At 39.5% G+C, this 18481-nt stretch overlaps 1 protein-coding gene across 2 annotated transcripts in view; it reads right to left on the reverse strand.

Moving 5' to 3' along the window:
- The window catches only part of adam12b (ADAM metallopeptidase domain 12b), a 100242-nt gene extending 83431 nt beyond the window's left edge, over positions 1–16811 (reverse strand). For both annotated transcript variants that reach the window (XM_085477462.1, XM_085477461.1), the window contains exons 1-3: positions 16321–16811; positions 3277–3398; positions 253–326 (exon numbers count right to left, since the gene is read on the reverse strand). In XM_085477462.1, coding sequence (XP_085333588.1) covers positions 253–326; positions 3277–3398; positions 16321–16438 — 314 coding nt within the window. In that variant the 5' untranslated portion in view covers positions 16439–16811. The remainder of the gene's footprint in view (positions 1–252; positions 327–3276; positions 3399–16320) is intronic.
- Positions 16812–18481: the final 1670 nt, after the last annotated feature.

Raw genomic sequence — 18481 nt, forward strand, 5'->3', positions numbered from 1 at the left:
CCTTCCAAGAGACTGAACCATAAAAGAATCCAATCACAAGGGGACATATTATTTTCTCCCTCCTTGAATACACTATACCGTATCCTAGACCCACACAATGTCTTGTCCTCTTGCATATGTAACTCGAGGAAGCAATGGTCAGGAGCATGGTTTATCTATTGACTCTGTGTGTGATTAGCATACTAAACATGCAGTTTCTTCTAACTCAACGCACCCGGTGAGTATTAAAATGAGTCATAAGAAAAAACTCACTCATTTTTCTCCAGCAACAGGATCAGCTGTTCACCTTCTGCGGGCACCAGCAGCTGCAGCAATGCAGGATATCTCTGAAACACAAAAAGATATGAGGTCATGCCCAGAAATCACCAATCCTGTCTGTGGACGTGCGTGAAGGTTCAGCTGACGTTTTCGTGCACAAAGCAGGATGGGGCAAGGCACAATAGTGCTAGAGGAACAGGAAGAAAACTTCCACATCATTCACTTCCCAAATCTGGAATCAACTTCCATTTATACCATGACAATCCTTAAGCCTTTAATGGAAACAAATCCACTGAATAGAATTACAATGAATAATATAGTGAAGGGATTTGTTACTGTTACTGAGGAAACTGTACTGTTGCTGTTTAATGTTTCACAGCATATTGAGACAACTCAGGAAACAGTGTATTTTTCAGCATGAAGATGTGTCTAAAAACAGACAATGTTAAGATGCTTTGACAGTGGATTGGTTTAGGTTTTGCAAAAGAATAATGGAACAAGGAGGAGGACTAATTAATGGTGTTGTGTGGGAAACCACATGTCACTCAATGACATGTTGCTTCTTTGCTTCTGACAAGGTTTGTTTGCAATAAATTGATAAAGCCTCACTTAAAATGGGACTTTTTGTCACTGGTGTATAAAAACACAAAATCTGCAATAATGTATTTTGACAGTATTTCAGACTTGGTCCAAAACGTAAGTTTGATTTTTTTGGAAGAGAAAAAGTGTCGCAACAGCTGTAATGATTACGTGACGTGAGTGGTTTGGTGTTAATGACGAATGGCTGCAAGTGTCATTTAAAAATTGAATCCTCTATCAAATATTAAAATGTCAATTTCCAAAATATAGCTTTAAGGTGAGTTAATGCTTTTCTGAAAATTAGCATCGTCCTTAAGGCAAAACAGAGGCAAAGAAGTTCCATGCTTTAGAGCCTCAGTTTTGTAAAAAAGGATTCATGAACGTAAGCTAGCAGAGAGGAAAAAGGGTCAGACATGTTCACACTAAGCAGAAATGGATTTATATTTCATCAGCTGATATTTTAGATGAACAGAGTGCTCTTTCACAGTGACATTTCTTAGGATAGCTGACCGATGCCTTCGGGGAAATACTCTGCTGGCCAGTCTGAAGCTGTGTGTCTGCAAGTATGTGTGTGGACAATTCATGTCATGTCTACTGTGCAACAAAGACAATGTGTCATAATTCTGCAATACTTTACAGCTCCAAGAAAACTTCTACTTGGCACACAAGGCAGGTATACCGTAGCTGACCATTTTACACCTGTTCAGCTGCGTATCGATACAAATATGTAATATACATCTAAGCAGAGCCTGAAGATGCCTGTGAAAATGTGAGAATGCCTTGTTGATGGCAGATGTCAGCAGACTATTACCAGCAGTAAGATAACATCTCTCAGATAGGCTACAGCAACAGAAGACCACAAGTATTGTGACTCCTGCAGGTAAGAACAGGAAACTAAGGCTACAATGCACAACGGCTCCCAAAACCTGAACAATAAAAGACTAGAAAATATTGCCTGGTCTGATGAATAGATTTCTGCTACAACATTCAGAAGATGGGGTCAGACATTGGTATGAGCAACATGAAAGCATGGATCCATGCTGCCTTGTATCAACAGTTCAGGCTGCTGCTGTTTGCATGATTTGTGGGAGATATTTCTGGCACTCTTCGGGCCCCTCAGTACCAGCTGAGCTGCTTAAATGCCACAGCTTCCTTGAATATTGCTGCTTCTAGCAGGACAACACACCACATCACAAAGCTCAAATCATCTCAAACTGGTTTCTTGATCATGACAGTGAATCCAGTGCAGTCAAACGGCCTGCACAGTCATCAGCTCTAAATCCACAAGAGCATCACTATGAGGTGATGGAAGAGGAATTTACAACAAGGCTGATAAATCTAGGGCAGAGTGTGATGCTATGATGTCAATATTGACCAAAATCTCTGATGAAATGATCAATGTTTCCAACACCTTGTTTAATTTGTGCCATGAAGAATTTAGGCACGACTGAAGACAATAGGAACAGCGAAGTATACCCAACAAAATGACCAGTGTGTGCATAAATCTGCCTCTGTGTTGTGACTTTTACTGCAGTCTCTGATAAGACAATCACAAGTTACCCTTGTAGTAAGTTTAATATGGGACAGCAGGCTGCTTTAACTATTGTCTCGCCTTAACAAAAATGCCTTATATCAGCACAGTAGGTGATAGAAAAATATGGCTAATGTAGCTCAAAATGATTAAGGCTATAAAACGTAGTTTCACTTCCCCACAGTATGTGACATTTTTGTGATGACTGACTGTGAGGCAGGCACATAACGCTGGGAAAAAAATCCTAAACAAAACAAATCGTTCAGATGGTGACTTCCCTGCACGAGGAAAAGTGTTTGATTGCTCAGGGAGTTCTGAATACCTACACATTTCCCTCCTCTGGAAAGTTTCCTTAAGTTGCGGTAGAGATGCCAAATTTCAAACATTTCCCTTTCCAGCTGTAGTAAGTGGAACAGACAGGGTTTCATAGCCTGAGAAGGCATGTTTAGAGAAACCAGAGAGGGATGATTTGTATATATCTTTTAATCTAGCTTATAATGTGTAGTACATGAACGAAATGACACTCTTTACAAGCTGTTACAGAGCTTTTAGCAATAAGTTCACAATATGTAGTGTCTAGTGTGTGGCAAACTCATATTTAACAAAGAAATGAGGACATGTTCAAAACAAAGCCGATAGCATGGAAGGAGAAGAACTACAAAAAGGGGCATGACATGGAGGGAAAACATAGCAAAAGAGGGGACTTCTCTACCAAAAGAAATTAAATAGACAGGCAACAGATGGAGGCAACAGAGGAAGGAATCATATACTGTGTTTATGTTAAACAAAAAGCCAGACATCTATACTTGGCTGCACTCTGAAAAGCACACTGACATTAGTTCAGTATCTGGCTGAGTCAGCTTATTACCAATAAGCTATTTCTGCTAAATGGTTTTGAGAGTATTTACCCCAGATGTGAGTTGGCTGAGAGGTCTGCGCTCTTTGCCCTTCAGCAACAGAGGTATGGCGGTCTCGTAAGTTTGCGGCCTGGTTGCCTCCCCGCTCTGTTTGGCCTTGTCTGGACTACTTCCTGTGAAAAGATCATCAGCACAGATTAGCTTGAAATTTAGCATCAAGCTACAAACAATACAGATTGCAAACAAAGGGGTCAGAAATGTGGGTCAAAGCTGCTGTGTAATATCCTCAATAATTCAAGGACACCATTAATGCAACAAAAGCTTGGAAGGCTCAGACACACAGCAGAGCAGAACACTATTAAAGACTGTGGTCGGTGCTGCAGAGAAAGAGTAAAAGCTCACTCCTGTTCCTGCGAGTAGATATGCTATCCCCCAAAGGACCCTTGCAACAAGACCACAGCCACAGACAGAGCATCAATAATAGATGCTCTCACGCAGTTTATAACTCTTCTTCTGCAATATTTCCCCAGATGGGAATGGGGGTTTTTTTTTCTAAAAAAGGTAGGATGAAATTGTCTTTCCCATTTCTTATATATATATATATGTATATATATATATATATATATATATATATATATATATATATATATATATATATATATATATATATATATATATATATATATACACATACCTTTATCTTTCTTCCTGTCCAACTTTGTATAGTAGTTCAGGAACGAGCACCATACTGTGCTGTTTCCTCCTCTTTTCCACATATCATTTTACTCCTCTTCCAAACTTGTAATAGAGCTAAATTACCAAAGTAAGAAACTGGTTAAGCTAATTAGTTTTTAAAAGATTGCTCTTTTGGGACAGAAAGAAACTTACTGTGTATAGAATAAGATGAAGTATAGTAAACCATATCAATGCTTGGAGCAAAATGTGGGAATCAGTCACAATTCCCTCTGCTCTCTCAGTGTCTCTCTCAGCTCCACAGAAGACTTGGCTGTCCCTAACGGCCTTACAGAGCATGTCTGTGCTGTTGCTAGCCCAGCAGGATTCCTGTGTAGCCCAATAAATGTTACAAACCCGTAGAGGATTGAATAGAGAGTGTTAAAAGGGGAGGGGAGAGGCTGTTTGAGGTTTCACGCTCCCGCTATCAACAAAGTAAAACTGAGAGTGAGTGCGCCGCCTCTATTTACTATACATCTAAAGTCTCGGCATATTCTCTAATCCTTGGAGATTTGCAGTAAAGCATCCACGTGTCTGCATGTGCATGTGTAACATTATACACAGTGCAACAAGAGTTCAGCAGTACACTGAGCAGAAATGCTACAATCCCACATATTTTGTTGCTCCTCCTCCCGCCTGGAGGTGTTTTGATTTTCAGGTACGTTTGTCTCTTCAAAGGGTGACAATTCTTGTCTTTGAAGACTGACTCCTGTGCCACCGTGACTACGCTTCATACAACTCCAAACTGTCTGTGACGGCGGCTTGTCTGTGTTCTCAGCGTGGCCCACACTCTCAACTTAGCCACAGTACATAATAAGCTAACAAGGGCATAAAAGGGACCTCCTACATTTAATGGGATATTTGAACATATGCCGATGGTAGTTTGTTGGTTTTAGTGGTGCACGAAAACCACGTTAGACAGACGGAGCAGCATGACTGAGACCACAGGCTGCGGCTGGAGTGCCATTAAAAAAGAGCTATAAAAGGAAAGCCAGGCAGACGTCTTGTTAATTAAAGACTTCATCACTTCCACCAGGGTCCCTCACAAATCATTTAGAGCTCTCTGACACTAAATGAGTTTGCGATCCTTAAACAATATCAGTTTGGAGTGGAGACTTCAAGCCTGGGTGAGCTCAAAACAAACTAGTTAGTACAATGTGTTTTCAGCCCACATCTAAGTATTTCTAATTCTTCTGTAAAGCCACATTCTAACGAGCTTGCCATCATAAAGAGCAACATACGGAAAATCTTTCCTTGAAGGCATCCATCTCGTTACATTTGTCTCTACACAAAAAGAGACAAAGGGAGTTTTGTGAAATCTAATCCTGCCCATTTTCTCTCCTCCACACACATGGCCAGTCTCTGGGTAAAGTAAGCGTGCTCACTCAATGTTGGACGTAGCCTCCCTAATTCGGGGGGGTTTAGATGCCGTTTGATGTTCTGGTAAGCGCTTTGTTTGAAGTACAGTGACCCCTTTAATATGTGAATTAATGAGTTTTTGTAGCATTTTGTGTGTGCTAGGCTTCAGTTTGCAACATCTGCCAAAGCAAACTTAAAAGAAAGTTCCCTTCAAACAGCAGAGAAATATGACATTCATCATCATTCTCACGGGTTTTATCCTCTTTGGGAACCTTTTAAATTCACACTAAAACTGGGTTAATCCCGTATGTTTTCTGAGAGCTCCATGACTGCTAAGCCAACCACAGTTGTACCCCCATATTGGACACAAGGCAGAATTATCTGTGGGTCACACATGAAAAACACAAGTTCTGTTTTGCAGCCAAGATCATCTTTCCCCCAAGCTCTCTTTAAATAGCCTCATAACCCAGATTTCTTTTAAAGACAACTCTGTTTTGATGATCTAACAAATATATTTTTCTTTCTGCCACTATTTCATATTCTGCACAGCTTAGTATTACTGGTAGGAAATGGGAATTCAAACAGAGGCCGATGTCCACTTTTCTCAGCAGGGCAGTGAAACAGCCAAAAACATAAACAAACAAAATGAGCCACAATTACTGCAGTCAAATCGAAGAGGCTGCTGGACTCTGGGAAAAACTCTACCTCATTACATAGACTTGGTATTTTACCTGCTGCAACAAAAGGCTTCTCTGATAACTTTCACATCTTTTTGTCCATTTATCTTTTTGATTGAGAAAGGTGTTTATATTGTGGAGGGATTTAAGCAAAGCAGCCAAAGCAGCATGGATTACCTTTTGAAAAATGCATATGTCTGGCTGCTTTTGTATCTGATCAACAAGCAATTTTATTATAGGGTCCCTCTAGTGAGATGGATAAGAGAATACAAAACATAACGTCAAAACGAGTTTATGAATCAAATCAAATCAAATCAAATCAAATCACTTTTTATTGTCACATCACATGTGCAGGCACACTGGCACAGCACATGCGAGTGAAATTCTTGTGTGCGAGCCCCACAAGCAACAGAGATGTGCAAACACAACAACACAAACGAGCAAAATACAAGAATGGCCAACCTGAAACTAATAAATATATGTACAATATATAATAGTGTATGCATTTCTGGATGTGTATACTAAATATTTTCCTACGTGTGTGTGTGTGTGTGTGTGTGTGTGTGTGTGTGTGTGTGTGTATACACATTTTTACAAATTAAATAGTAAAAAAATAAAATAAAACAATAATAATAATAATAATAATAATAAAATATATAAAATATACAGAGTTGAATATGTGCAAAACAAGTGGCATTTATATACAGTGTGGAGTGCATAATGTTGAAGTTCCAGTAGTGAAGCTGAGGTGTCTATGACGTGTTCAGCAGGATGAAGGACATTTAGCAATCTATAAGCAAAATGTTCAAGGAAACACAAGAGAAGATGAACACCACAGCGGGACTTGAGAGACCTTCTGCAATCAGATTAGCGTCAAACAACATATGCATACAAACTAAGTGTAACTTAACGTCTTTATGTTTTGCTGGGAAAACAGGAAATAAGGCTGTGTTTGCCTTTTTACCTAAAAAAGAGTTTATACAATTCTAACACGCTTGAAAGTCAATATTTGGTACAACCATCTTTATCTTTAAGGTACAGTAGCCACAGCTTCTTAGTAAGAGTCTTCTATAAATAATTCACTGCAAATCAACTTATTATTAGGTTGTTTATTATATATATTATATGTTGTATAGTAAAAAGCTGTAAAAATATTCATTATTATGCAAACAGAAGAATCACAAAGTGAAGAGCTGCGAAATATTTCAGACAACGTGACACAAAGAGAAAAAGTCATCAAGCAGGAACTCTTTGAGCAGAGTTAAAAATAAAATCAAGGAAACACAACAAAGCCTGAAGACATGACTTCAGTTATTTCTCAACACAGAGAAGAGACCTTTAATGCCAGCTGATCAAAGGATAAGAACTCTGATTATGGATTTGATAATGGTGAAGATTTATTGGTCAATATCTGCACAGCGGCTGCAAAACCAACCCTCTAAGCCTCCAATCATCTGTAAATGCCCTCAGAAAGGTGAATCTTGGCCAACAGTGAATCACTGAAGAGGCTTTTAGCTTGAAAAAGGAAAATGACGGTACCCAGCGCATACACAGGGACAACTGCCAAAACGCTGATAAGAAACACACAGCATAGGTGAGTTCAACTGTTACAATTGGATTTGATGGAAATCTGGATCTGATCCAGAACCATTTCTGGGAGTGATTACTGTATTGACTTTCCTTATTGATTACAAAATGGTAAGACATTGACCCAAACTAAAATCCCTGCGTGAGCGTGAGATGAGCGTTGTTATAAGTGTAGGCAGGCTGGCTTTTTTCATCCTTAACTGATATGAAATCAAATAAAGAAGTGTTTCTCTGAATGAAATACCGAGGCCATTTCCACCTTTGTACATTACACATTATAAGCTTTCAAAGAGGGATATTTTTCATTTTTTATTATGTATTTTTCATCTCTATCACGCATGTACATTTACACAAGTACTAAAGTAGTTCCTTTCTTCCTTAGAGTTAGAGGAAGGCATCAATATCAATCTCATCTTTGTTAAATATGAAGCTATAACCAGCAGATAGTTAGCTTAGTTTAGCTGAGTGGACTGGAGATCAGGGGAATGTGAAAGGAATTAAACCAGATGGTTTTACAGAGTTTCATGTGTGAGACAATTTCTTGGCCAGACGTTGTAACGTCTTATGGTCCTGTCATCACAATGAGTTTGCCTGGAAAACAGGTGTGAAGTTACCATGCACAGCCAAAAGTAACTCCCCTTAGAGAGCCACAGTGTCATAGTACTGGGTCTTTGACCCAGTGTTTCTATGTTTCCGGACTTAATAGTATTTGCTGATTTCTAAATATATAATTGCTTGCCTAGAAAGAAAGTGCTTTATAAAAAATGGTGGATGAGGCCGCTATACACAATAATAGGTCTCAATATAAAGAAACACATTAAAAAGTGAGGTTGTGCTAGCACTTATTTAATCAGAAGTTTCTCAGAAAAATATAATAACATCAATATATCTTTGTGACCGTCTACCATATTACAGCTTATTCAGTAAGACTTATTGCAGAACTCAGCACTACAGCTTTTATTTCCTTTTACAACGCATTTCTTTTTAACACATCAAAGGGAGCATTTTACAGTTCCTACTTCAATATTATGTTCGTAGACTAATAAAAGACATTCAAAAGTAGTAATGGCATTGTTTAAAAAAAAAGGAGCGCTGTAGCTCTCGGAGGTGCTAGATACTTTCCTGCATATGAATTAAAGTTTGATGGTGGAAGCAACTTCAAAGAAAAGACTTTCAATGGAAAATAAGTCACTCGGTGAACAGACAGGCTTCTCTTATAGAGATTAATGTACAAATGTATATTTCAATTTGGTGTTTTATCTTGAGCAGTATAACTGGCCTGCTTGCTCAACATTAGTTCACATTGTCCCAGAATGGAAGTGCATTAAACAAGAAAGCTGAAGCTACAGCATAATTTCCACACATTTGCAATGTTCAAAAGCAAACTATGAACGCCTTCCTAGAAATTACACTTTTATCTTGAAGAAAATGTAATAAGTTATAGTAGTAAATACTAAGATAAGATAAGATAAAACTTTATTAATCCCCCGAATTTCCCAGAGGAACCCACCCGAGGGATTAATAAAGTTTTATCTTATCTTATCTTATCTTATCTTAGTATTTAGTAAATAAAAATGTCTTTACACACACACACACACACACACACACACACACACACACACACTACTGGGACCCCACCCGGGCCCAGCAGTGCAGGGCCTACATGTGCCACTGCATTTCACGCCAGTACTGGGGCCCACAGTAAGCTGCCCATTCACAATGGGTCACCGCAGCAGGTAGCACCACATTTTGGATTTGGCAGATTTTTACACTGGATGCCTTTAACAGTGTAACGCACAGTGGATTTGTCGTTCCTCCCAGACTTGGACTGGAGATATATCCTTGATATACAAACATGTATTTGTCTATCAAGCACTCTCCCTAACAGTCTAATATTTTCATTTGAGTTCTTTTGCAGTATATCAATAAGATCCAGTCTAACTTCCAATTTACCGAGGTTTTAAATCAGCTGCTTTTTCCACTTCCCTGTATAGTGTTTTCTTATTGCAAACAGTTTTGCAGCAAATACTCCTGTGCAGACCCACAGTGGGTGGTGTAGATGAACGGTGGGGCTGTGCAGACAGGGAAATCTGAGTGGGTTTGACCACACAGGTCAGACAAAAGTCAGGCTTTTAGGAGCCCTATATGGGTTTTCTATGGGCAAGCCCAGAAGAGGTTGCTCACAAAAATAGGGGCCTTCATGTGGGCCTGTGAGGTAAAAGTACTATGGGGCCTGCATGGGCTAACCCACAGCATGGCCAACAAGGATTTTTTGTGGGCAATCTCACTATGGGTGGCTTTGAACCCAGGATCTTGCTGCTGCGCAAAGTACAGCATACAGCTGAGACAGGCAGGACTGTCCTTACTTTAGCAAGTACTTTTAGTCATAATCCAATCCATCTTGGATATATAAGTCGATGCGGTTGGTGATATATTCCACTGGAACACTCTGACAGCTCTTGGTGTAAAAGTAAAAAGCGATTGCATCACTTGTTCTTTTGAGCAGCATGGATGTCTGGACCACAGGTCATGCCAATAAATTAAAATGCTGTCATGACATTTTACATAAAACTAAAAATGTCAACCTCATGGTACCATTATAAAAAAAACTGCCTAGAGGTTGTATCAGCAGGATGTAACCTCAGGAGCCATGAAAACCGCCACGGAACTACAATCAGAAAGTTGTTGAAATATTTTATTCTGAACCAAACCAGTGGACCAAATAAATAATGAAAGGACAAGCCAGCATTGCTGTAACTAGAGCCATGCCTCGAGCACTGGTTAAAAAAAAAAAGACTTCAAAAAAACAAACAAAAAATTCTTTGAGATCAAAATAAAGCACTGATGTTCTTTTTACAGGAGAAAAAACCCCAAGAAATTTCTGTTTAAACAATGCATCAAAAGATTTACCCAGCACTCTGAGTAAGACTGACTAGTTTTTCAGCCCTGCAATTTTTCTTCTATGATTTCTAAGGGAAAAAATAAATGGGCTTAAAATGTAACAAAGAGGAAAAGCATTATGAGCTTTTTAGACACAGTGAAAGAGACCACTCTAAAGTGTCCCAGGGTCTTTTGCAGGGATAGATAACTACAATGTTACCTCATTACCAACAATTCAACAGTGCCTACTATCTGTTCCCACATTGCACACTCTTCCTGTGATAACAAACTGGTGTAATTAGTGCTGAAGGTGTTAATCCTGGATGTGTTACCTCCTAGATCCATTCCAAACACACATCATTATTGTTCTGATCGAGCAATCACTGGCTCAGAGTGAAATGATGGTAATACAAGATTTCTCAGCGTGGTTTAGTGAGATTTACTCGTGTGTCTTATTCACATCCTGTGGGAGCAACAGTGGAATAGCCAATTCCCGTCTTGTCTTGCACAGATTTGGGCATTATGTCTCAGAGCTATAGGGATTTCAGCTCGGGGGATTTAGGGATTAACTGGAACTTATCACACATCCTGGGTCACCCAAAAGCCATCAGCAGGGGAGACAAGGTTTAACAAAATATCAGTAATGCTAGCAGCTTGTTATTACAATGATAATCTTAGTCAATTGGTCAGTCGGTCAGTTCCTTAATCACTGACCCTATTCCTGTCTACAACTCCTGAAATGATTAATAGTAACCAGAGAGCGATTCTACTGATTCTGGTGATCTCCAGACTTTAATCTCCAAGCACCGCTTCAGTGAGACTGTAGTATAGTATATAATGTCTATAACAAGTTAAATTCTATTTCTTCTGTGTCTTCGACATTTTTTAATTTTCCTTTATTGGCTGTCATAAACGGCATATATATGGTACCACATATACCAGCAAATAGCTGCTATCTATAGCTATATTTTTGGGGCTCTGACAAATACGATGACTGAGCAACATAAGGCTAAGGCTAACTCCTTAGCAGCCATTTCAGCCTTTCAAAATAAGAGCAAGGATGCTATCCCTCTCAGTTTCCAGTTTTCCCGATTGTGTCAAAAATCTGGTGTAAAATCCCAAAACAAACATGAAGAGAAACCTGCTCTGACGACCACGTGTGACAAGGAAGCAGCCGAAAATAACTTTCTATGTAGCGTTAATCTTATGACACATGCATTTTTTTTACCCTGTTATGCAGCTAATGGGGCAATTGGAGCCTTTCCTAGCTTCTATAAGATGAAAGGCAAGCTACACATTAGGCCTAACATCACAGGTCTAACATGCAATTCTTTCAGATTATTAAAAAAAATAACATTTCAGACATTTCACAGTGCATATTTGGGTGGCCATTAATATACCTAAGCAGCCCACTCTATGTGTGGAAAGGACTGAATGATTGTATTCATTCAGAATATGCAATTATGTAATCAGTGATTCAACGTGTGCTAAATTTTTACCAAAAACAAAACAAAAACAAAACACTCAGCAAAACCTTTTGTGTTCTTGAAGGAAGGAAATTCAAGTATGGGCACTCCAATAAGACAAAGATCAAGAGGTCCCAAATTCTGTGGAGAAAGCAGAGCCAATTCTGCTTCACATGTCTCTAAAAAAAAAAGTGTTCTTCATATACTATTCTCTCAAAACAGCTTCAATTCCTTCCATGAAAAGCTTCAGGATATAACGGCTATTGGCTGAAGAGCATGACTGGATCCAATAACCAACATCTCAAGGTAAACAGGCTGACATGGAGGTGTGGTGACCTTTCTGTTGTGAAATTATTGATGTAGGGCAACCTGATGGTTCAGCCTGCTGTGCAGCTGCGTGAGTCTCAAACCTGAATCATGTTGTTGCATCAGTCCACTTCCATGCTTCTCTCATCTGAGTGAAACCTAATATTTCTTCAGAGGGATGGTTGGTCAAAGGAAAAGAAACAAACAAGGAACCGCTGCTCTCAAGAAATCATATGTTCACTAGCTCTTTTGTACACTTCCCATTTGTGCTACACTTCCAGCAAGCCACGCATTCATTATGGACGCGAGCAGAGACGACTGCATGTTTAAACTTCTCAGAAATCTGTCATTCTTCTGCATTCTAGCATAAATAACAGCTCGCTGTTCACAGTGGTGACAGGAGCGACTCCATGTTCCCATCCTATTTTGCACCTATTCAGTATTCCTTTCTTCCTCTCTTTGCTCCACTATAAAGATTTTTTCCTTCAGTGCAGGGGAAAGTGTCCCACTAAAATATGTAAGCATCACAGGCGGTCTGACACATCCAATCACTGCGGTAAATGTAGGTGACTGACTGCTTTCTCACCTGTCTCAGTGTCTTTTTTTTTGGTTCTCTAAAGGATAATGCAGACTGGAGAGAAATGCACCCACTCTTATCCATCACACACATGACTGACTGCTGTTTGTCAGAGCTCTTTAGGTGGTGGTCTGTAGCTCTGATGCTGTCTAACACCCAGATTTCTCACAGTTTCACAATACATCGCTAACATATTCTCTTTTTTTTCCACCCTGTTCTTTCTTAATAAAATCAGGAATTATTCCATGTATACATATTCGATTCCGAGTCGCTTGTGACTGCTGTTTTTTGTGTACCGCTGTGTTAAGTTGCCTTCGCATGACATCAGCATATCTATTATGTATCTGTAGCATCCACAGGCAGAGCAGGAGGAAGCTAAATCACACTGATGGCTATAATGACCAATGATGCTTAACAGAGGGAGACAACTCTAACTGTGCGTGGCCTTCCCTCGCGGCCAACAGATCAATGCCAGCCTGTCCTCAAAATGTCAAGTGACAGCTTATGGAGGGGCTTGAGAGACAGACCAGGATGAGGTTATTTCCTAAATGGATTTTACAGAAACCTGTTGTTTTTTTCCCCACACAGACGATAGTCAGCATTCCACCACAGACTGGAGAATGGGCTAGAGCTACTTCCCAGGAAACTGTGCTGAAAGGTGACCGATGCTCCTCGGAGACCAAGGAGTCTGTGCATACATTATTGTGTGTTTCAGGGCACTCGGGGTAGGTTTTATTCTCCCCGCTGTCTGTTTGTTTAGACAAAACAGACATTTTAATCTTTCTAATTAATTCTGTCTGAAGCTGCAGTCAGTCTGACCAGCTGATATCCTCAAATCTAATCCAGGTCATTTGGTTCTGTCTCTAATTATTTATTGAGTTTCCTCCACCCGGAAAAAAGGGGAAAAAAAAGACCCTTAGAAAACCAGTTGATATGCAGACGAGAGACAAAGAAAGTCAGGCAGAGAGAGAAAGCAATAGACAGAACGATTCATCAAAGATTTACAAACACGGCCTGCTTGATTCTCGCCCTTATGGGACTTTTATTTTATTTTTGCTATAAAAGTTCAGAAGACAACTGAGCCCTGAAGGGCCGTAGCACTTCACACAAGAAAACACAAATGGTTATTCAAACATACTCAATATTCCAGTCATAAATATAAACAAGCTTTCTGAAGGCTAACAAGCAGAAGGCTGAGTCAACTACTGATAACCTGAGTTTTACTTTGTAGGCTTGTTAAACACTGTGCAACCAAAATTTAATTACAGCTACTTTCACAAAGAAGCTGATCTCCCAGCTTAAACATGAAATATGTTACTATTCTAATCACTTCCTGAGCTGTCAGTCAAAGTTTTAATCAGAGGGGATGGGAGTATGACAAAGCAAATGATTATACAGTACGATGAAAGACTGCATTCATAGCACAAAACCTTTAAACAGATTAATTTTAATCTGCGGAACTTAAATGTAAAGTTTTTGACACTTTTTCCCTACTTTTTGGTGAATATTACTATTTTATTTGTAGCACATGTCTTCAAATATGCATTATTACTGGCTTCAAAGCCTTGGACATGCTCGCTCAGGCACTTTCAAAACCACTACAGAGAATGTCCTCATTATCTAATGCATCACTTATTTCACTAAATGACAACACAACAGTTTCTGAACTCTGTCCAGGTTGCTGATTGCAGCTGAGTGTTGGCACAGGAAGGCCGAATGTCAGTCAGTGCTGATCTGATCCATATAGGACTGCCAGATTTGGCAACAGAGGTACTAGCCGCAGAGTTTTTTTTTTCCGGGGGGTACAGAAAAGGATTGAATCAGTTTCAGTCAGCAGCAACACTAAGGCTAGCACTGGAGAAGTGTGAAATCACTGCACTGGCATAAGTTTGACCGATTCTGGCAGGGCTCATCACAAATCTGGCTTAAGTCAAGTATCCAGTTATGATGGATTTAGGCCACTGTTAAGCCAAACCATTTTGACTAAATGGATATTTATGACATGATTTTTGTGTCCGGCCAATGTGACAATCTTTTACTTACAGTGCACGCCTACGTAATTTGTTATTTCCACATAAGAACAACAAAACAGGACAACATTTCTTTACAAAAAAAAGAAAACAAAATAATCATTTAACGTGGGGAGGCACTGGTTAAAAGAGATTCATGTGACTGTTAGGAAGTGGGAAGCAAACATCAGTATCCCATGTCAAAGGTCAATATTTTGTCAACCCAACCAGTCCTTTCTAAATCCTTCCTTTCTGGACTTTGTAGCTGTATAACACCTTCACACTATTTCCTTTTTTTTGCTACCAATCTGAGAATAGACATAACTTTTACAGCTACTGGATGGAGAACATGACTACAGCACATCTGGTCTTCTTTTTACCACCATAAATAACAAAATAAATTAAAAATTCAGAAGTCAAAAATTGTGTTGTGCACGTTTATATCATAATTTTTAATAGGATAGACCAAGTCTATCCTAGTCTATCCCAATTTTGGGAGAACATGAAAAGAGTCTGCTACAAAAAAACCCTCTCTGCCTCCATTCGAACAAACTGTAGTATGACTAAAAGCGCTGTAGCAAGAGCCCCCACCAAGGTGGGGGGAGACTGTGACAAACGTTTCACATAGAGGCTGAAGTCAATATCCAACATTACTGTATCTGACTGCTGCCACAAAAGAGCCTGCCCTAGTTCAACGCTCACGCAACCCATTACAACTGTTTTACTCTCTGCATTTCTGTTTTAACTAACCCAGTGTGTGGCAGCTTTAATGATCCGACAGCTGGCTGATGTGGACAGCAAACAACTCATGAGCTGAATCTTTCTACTTCTCTTTCATGAAAGCTTATTATTGACTTGTTGGCACTGTACATCTGTATTAGCTGCTCCAGCTGTGATGGTAGCATGTCGTATTGTTTCAGTAGTGCACTTTTAACCTTATATGGCCTGTATTTTCTTATTTATCACTTCAGCATGCTTGATCACCTCAAAAATATCTATATTTGAATAGCTCCTTACGTTTAACAGTGGGTGGCATTTATTTTTGTTCCTTTTCCTTTTCTCTTATTACATCCACACATCCACACGCACAAATTTGTACTGTGTCACGTGCTCAATCCCATACACAGACTACCCCATAATCAGTGGCTGATTCATTCAGGAGACATCCTGTTTGGGTTTATGTTTACAGGCTAAAGATGAAGCTGCATCCTCCTGGATGTCAAACTATCTGTTCATCCGCAGCAGTCTGACTTCCTTTTATTGTTTTTCCATCTGAGTACGAAAACTGATGTTAAAAAAACCAATTTCCTTTCTGCCCAGCCTATGTGTAAAATGCGCAGCTTGAGACTAGGAAACGGCTTTTTTTGTAAAGAGAGAAATAAATAAAATGTGCAAACACTGAAAATCACGTTACCAGACTGTGGCTGAGCATCTGCAGCTGTACATGACAATGAGCCCGCTGAGTGATAGCACTGATATTCACAATAAAGATATCCACTCACCCCTCTCTATGTTGTAAACCATGCTGTCAGCATGTTTTGCTGCCGTGGACAGGCACCAGACTCGGAGAGCGAGGATCAGCAAGCCAAAGTTCTTCCGCCGCCTCCAGGTTCGCATCATGCCCGGGTTCGGTAGGGTGAAATGAGGAAAAGCGCTCCGGTCAGACTGCGTTATTAACGTAGCTACCACCAGATGCTTCAACACTGGTGACAGGATGGAGATACGGGTCAAAGCAGTTCACAGTGAGTGTGAGGGAAAAAGAAAAGGGAGGAAAACAGACTTCACCACCCAGACTCCCAACAAGATGCGGCAGGCTGTCACTCCAAGAAAGAAGCTCTCAGAAACTTTTCCATGCAACACCAAACATATGGTGGACAACGGTGAGGGGGGAAACGAGAGATAAGCGGCAAGTGTTAGCTAAATGTTTCTGGGAAAGGGTGTTGCTGATGTGAGGAGGGTGTTAGAAAGCGACAGCACAGACAGAATGAGAGGAGACTGTTGGAGAGTATAGTGAAGCGGACTTGCCATCCCCTCTAGACCCAGAGCAGCTACAGTTTGCCATGTGCTCTTCACACGCCTCTGGGTCCTAAAGTCTATCTGCGTTTAAGACCGCTGTCGTTCTTTGTTTCCCTTTACCTATAACGGAGTCAAACCTAATCCACTGACCAGTGGTTCTTGAACTTTTTCACAATAGAAACCGAAACGAGTTCATCCCAAAACCAATCATTAACAATTTTAATGAGTTTGCTGCCAGCCCACTGAAATTATCTGATATTTTCGCCCATAAAAATCATATTCATTCAACTAAGTCTATTCTGGACATTCAAGGACATTTTTTTTCTTAAGCAGCAATAGCCACTTGTGAAACCTGGAGATTAAAAATATAAAAAATAATTATATTAGCATAATCTTTTATAAAAATCGGCGATATATAGCACTGTATAATAACTGCGTATTTTGACAGGTGAAAACAGCTTTCAGGCACGTGATTGTACACACACTTCTGTAGTATTTCATGCAGCTGTTTTTCTTAGATTTATAGTGTACATATTATTTATTAATGCAGTTTGCACTATTCTCTCACACAATGTTAGTTTTACTGGTGGACTGGGATTGGTCTGTATAAGCAAATGTATTTACTAATAGCAGTATCATATACGTTTTTGCGCTTTCTGTTCAGAGAACATTCGAGTGGATGATGTAAATCAATGAATGCATAGATTTTCCCCCTGAACTCTGCAGGGGGGATGCTGGTTAGTTATAGTTTTTCTTTCTTTTTTTTGCCCTTTATGTGTCTGTGATAGTTAATTAGCTTGTTGTCAACAAAGAGTAGGTGAATTTAAAGGGAAAAAAACATATTGACATATGGCCAGCCTTACAATGACAAAACATGTTATTCAGGAAAAAATATAACTAGAGCAGCAAACGAATAAGGAGAAAAAAAATATATGAAAGTTTATAATAAATAAAAAAATGTGAATTTACATAAAATTGTGAAATTAATGAATTGAGTTACAAGTCTAAAGAAATCAGACAGCCTTGTCTTGAACAGTCTGCTTCTGAGAAGGAATGTGCGTAGGCTGTAAAGAAAAGATTTTGCAGAGAATATAATGTAACCTACTGTGCATATCTTCCTCTTATTAATCTTCAAGCTCTCTTTTGCTGGCTTCTCACAACTTAACAGGAAACATAAAAACCAGATCAGTGTGTTTGAATTTCTGTATATTTCTCAGAGCATGTTACCAGGATACACAAATGTGGCTTTTCTCCAACCGCTTCTGCATGGAAGTAATCTGCACATTTAAACATTTCTTTATATGTCAGCGACAAATAATTGCAGACAGATTTAAACCAATTAATTCCATGAACACAACAAATATTGATCTTGCTTATTTAGTCTTAGTCCTCCTACTCATCCTTGAAACACAGACAAATGTCTTCTTTCATCTAGCGGGTCCAGGGTGAATTAGGATGACTGGCTTTTTTCTGACTTTCTCAAGCATGTGATGATAGAGCGGCTGAGATACACACAAGTGAGATACAGAACTCAGCTCTGAAAAGGGCAGAGCCCAAGGGAGGTTAGCGAGTTTTACCACAGCATCGCTTGGGATGTAATTTGTTGGAAATGATCGTGAGAAATTCTGTGATGAGTTGTGTAGAAGA

The sequence above is a fragment of the Copadichromis virginalis genome, linkage group LG13 (genome assembly GCF_057382275.1).
Source record: "Copadichromis virginalis isolate Kocher_CV1m ecotype Utaka linkage group LG13, C_Virginalis_male_GT1.1, whole genome shotgun sequence".
NCBI classification, from domain to species: domain Eukaryota; kingdom Metazoa; phylum Chordata; class Actinopteri; order Cichliformes; family Cichlidae; genus Copadichromis; species Copadichromis virginalis.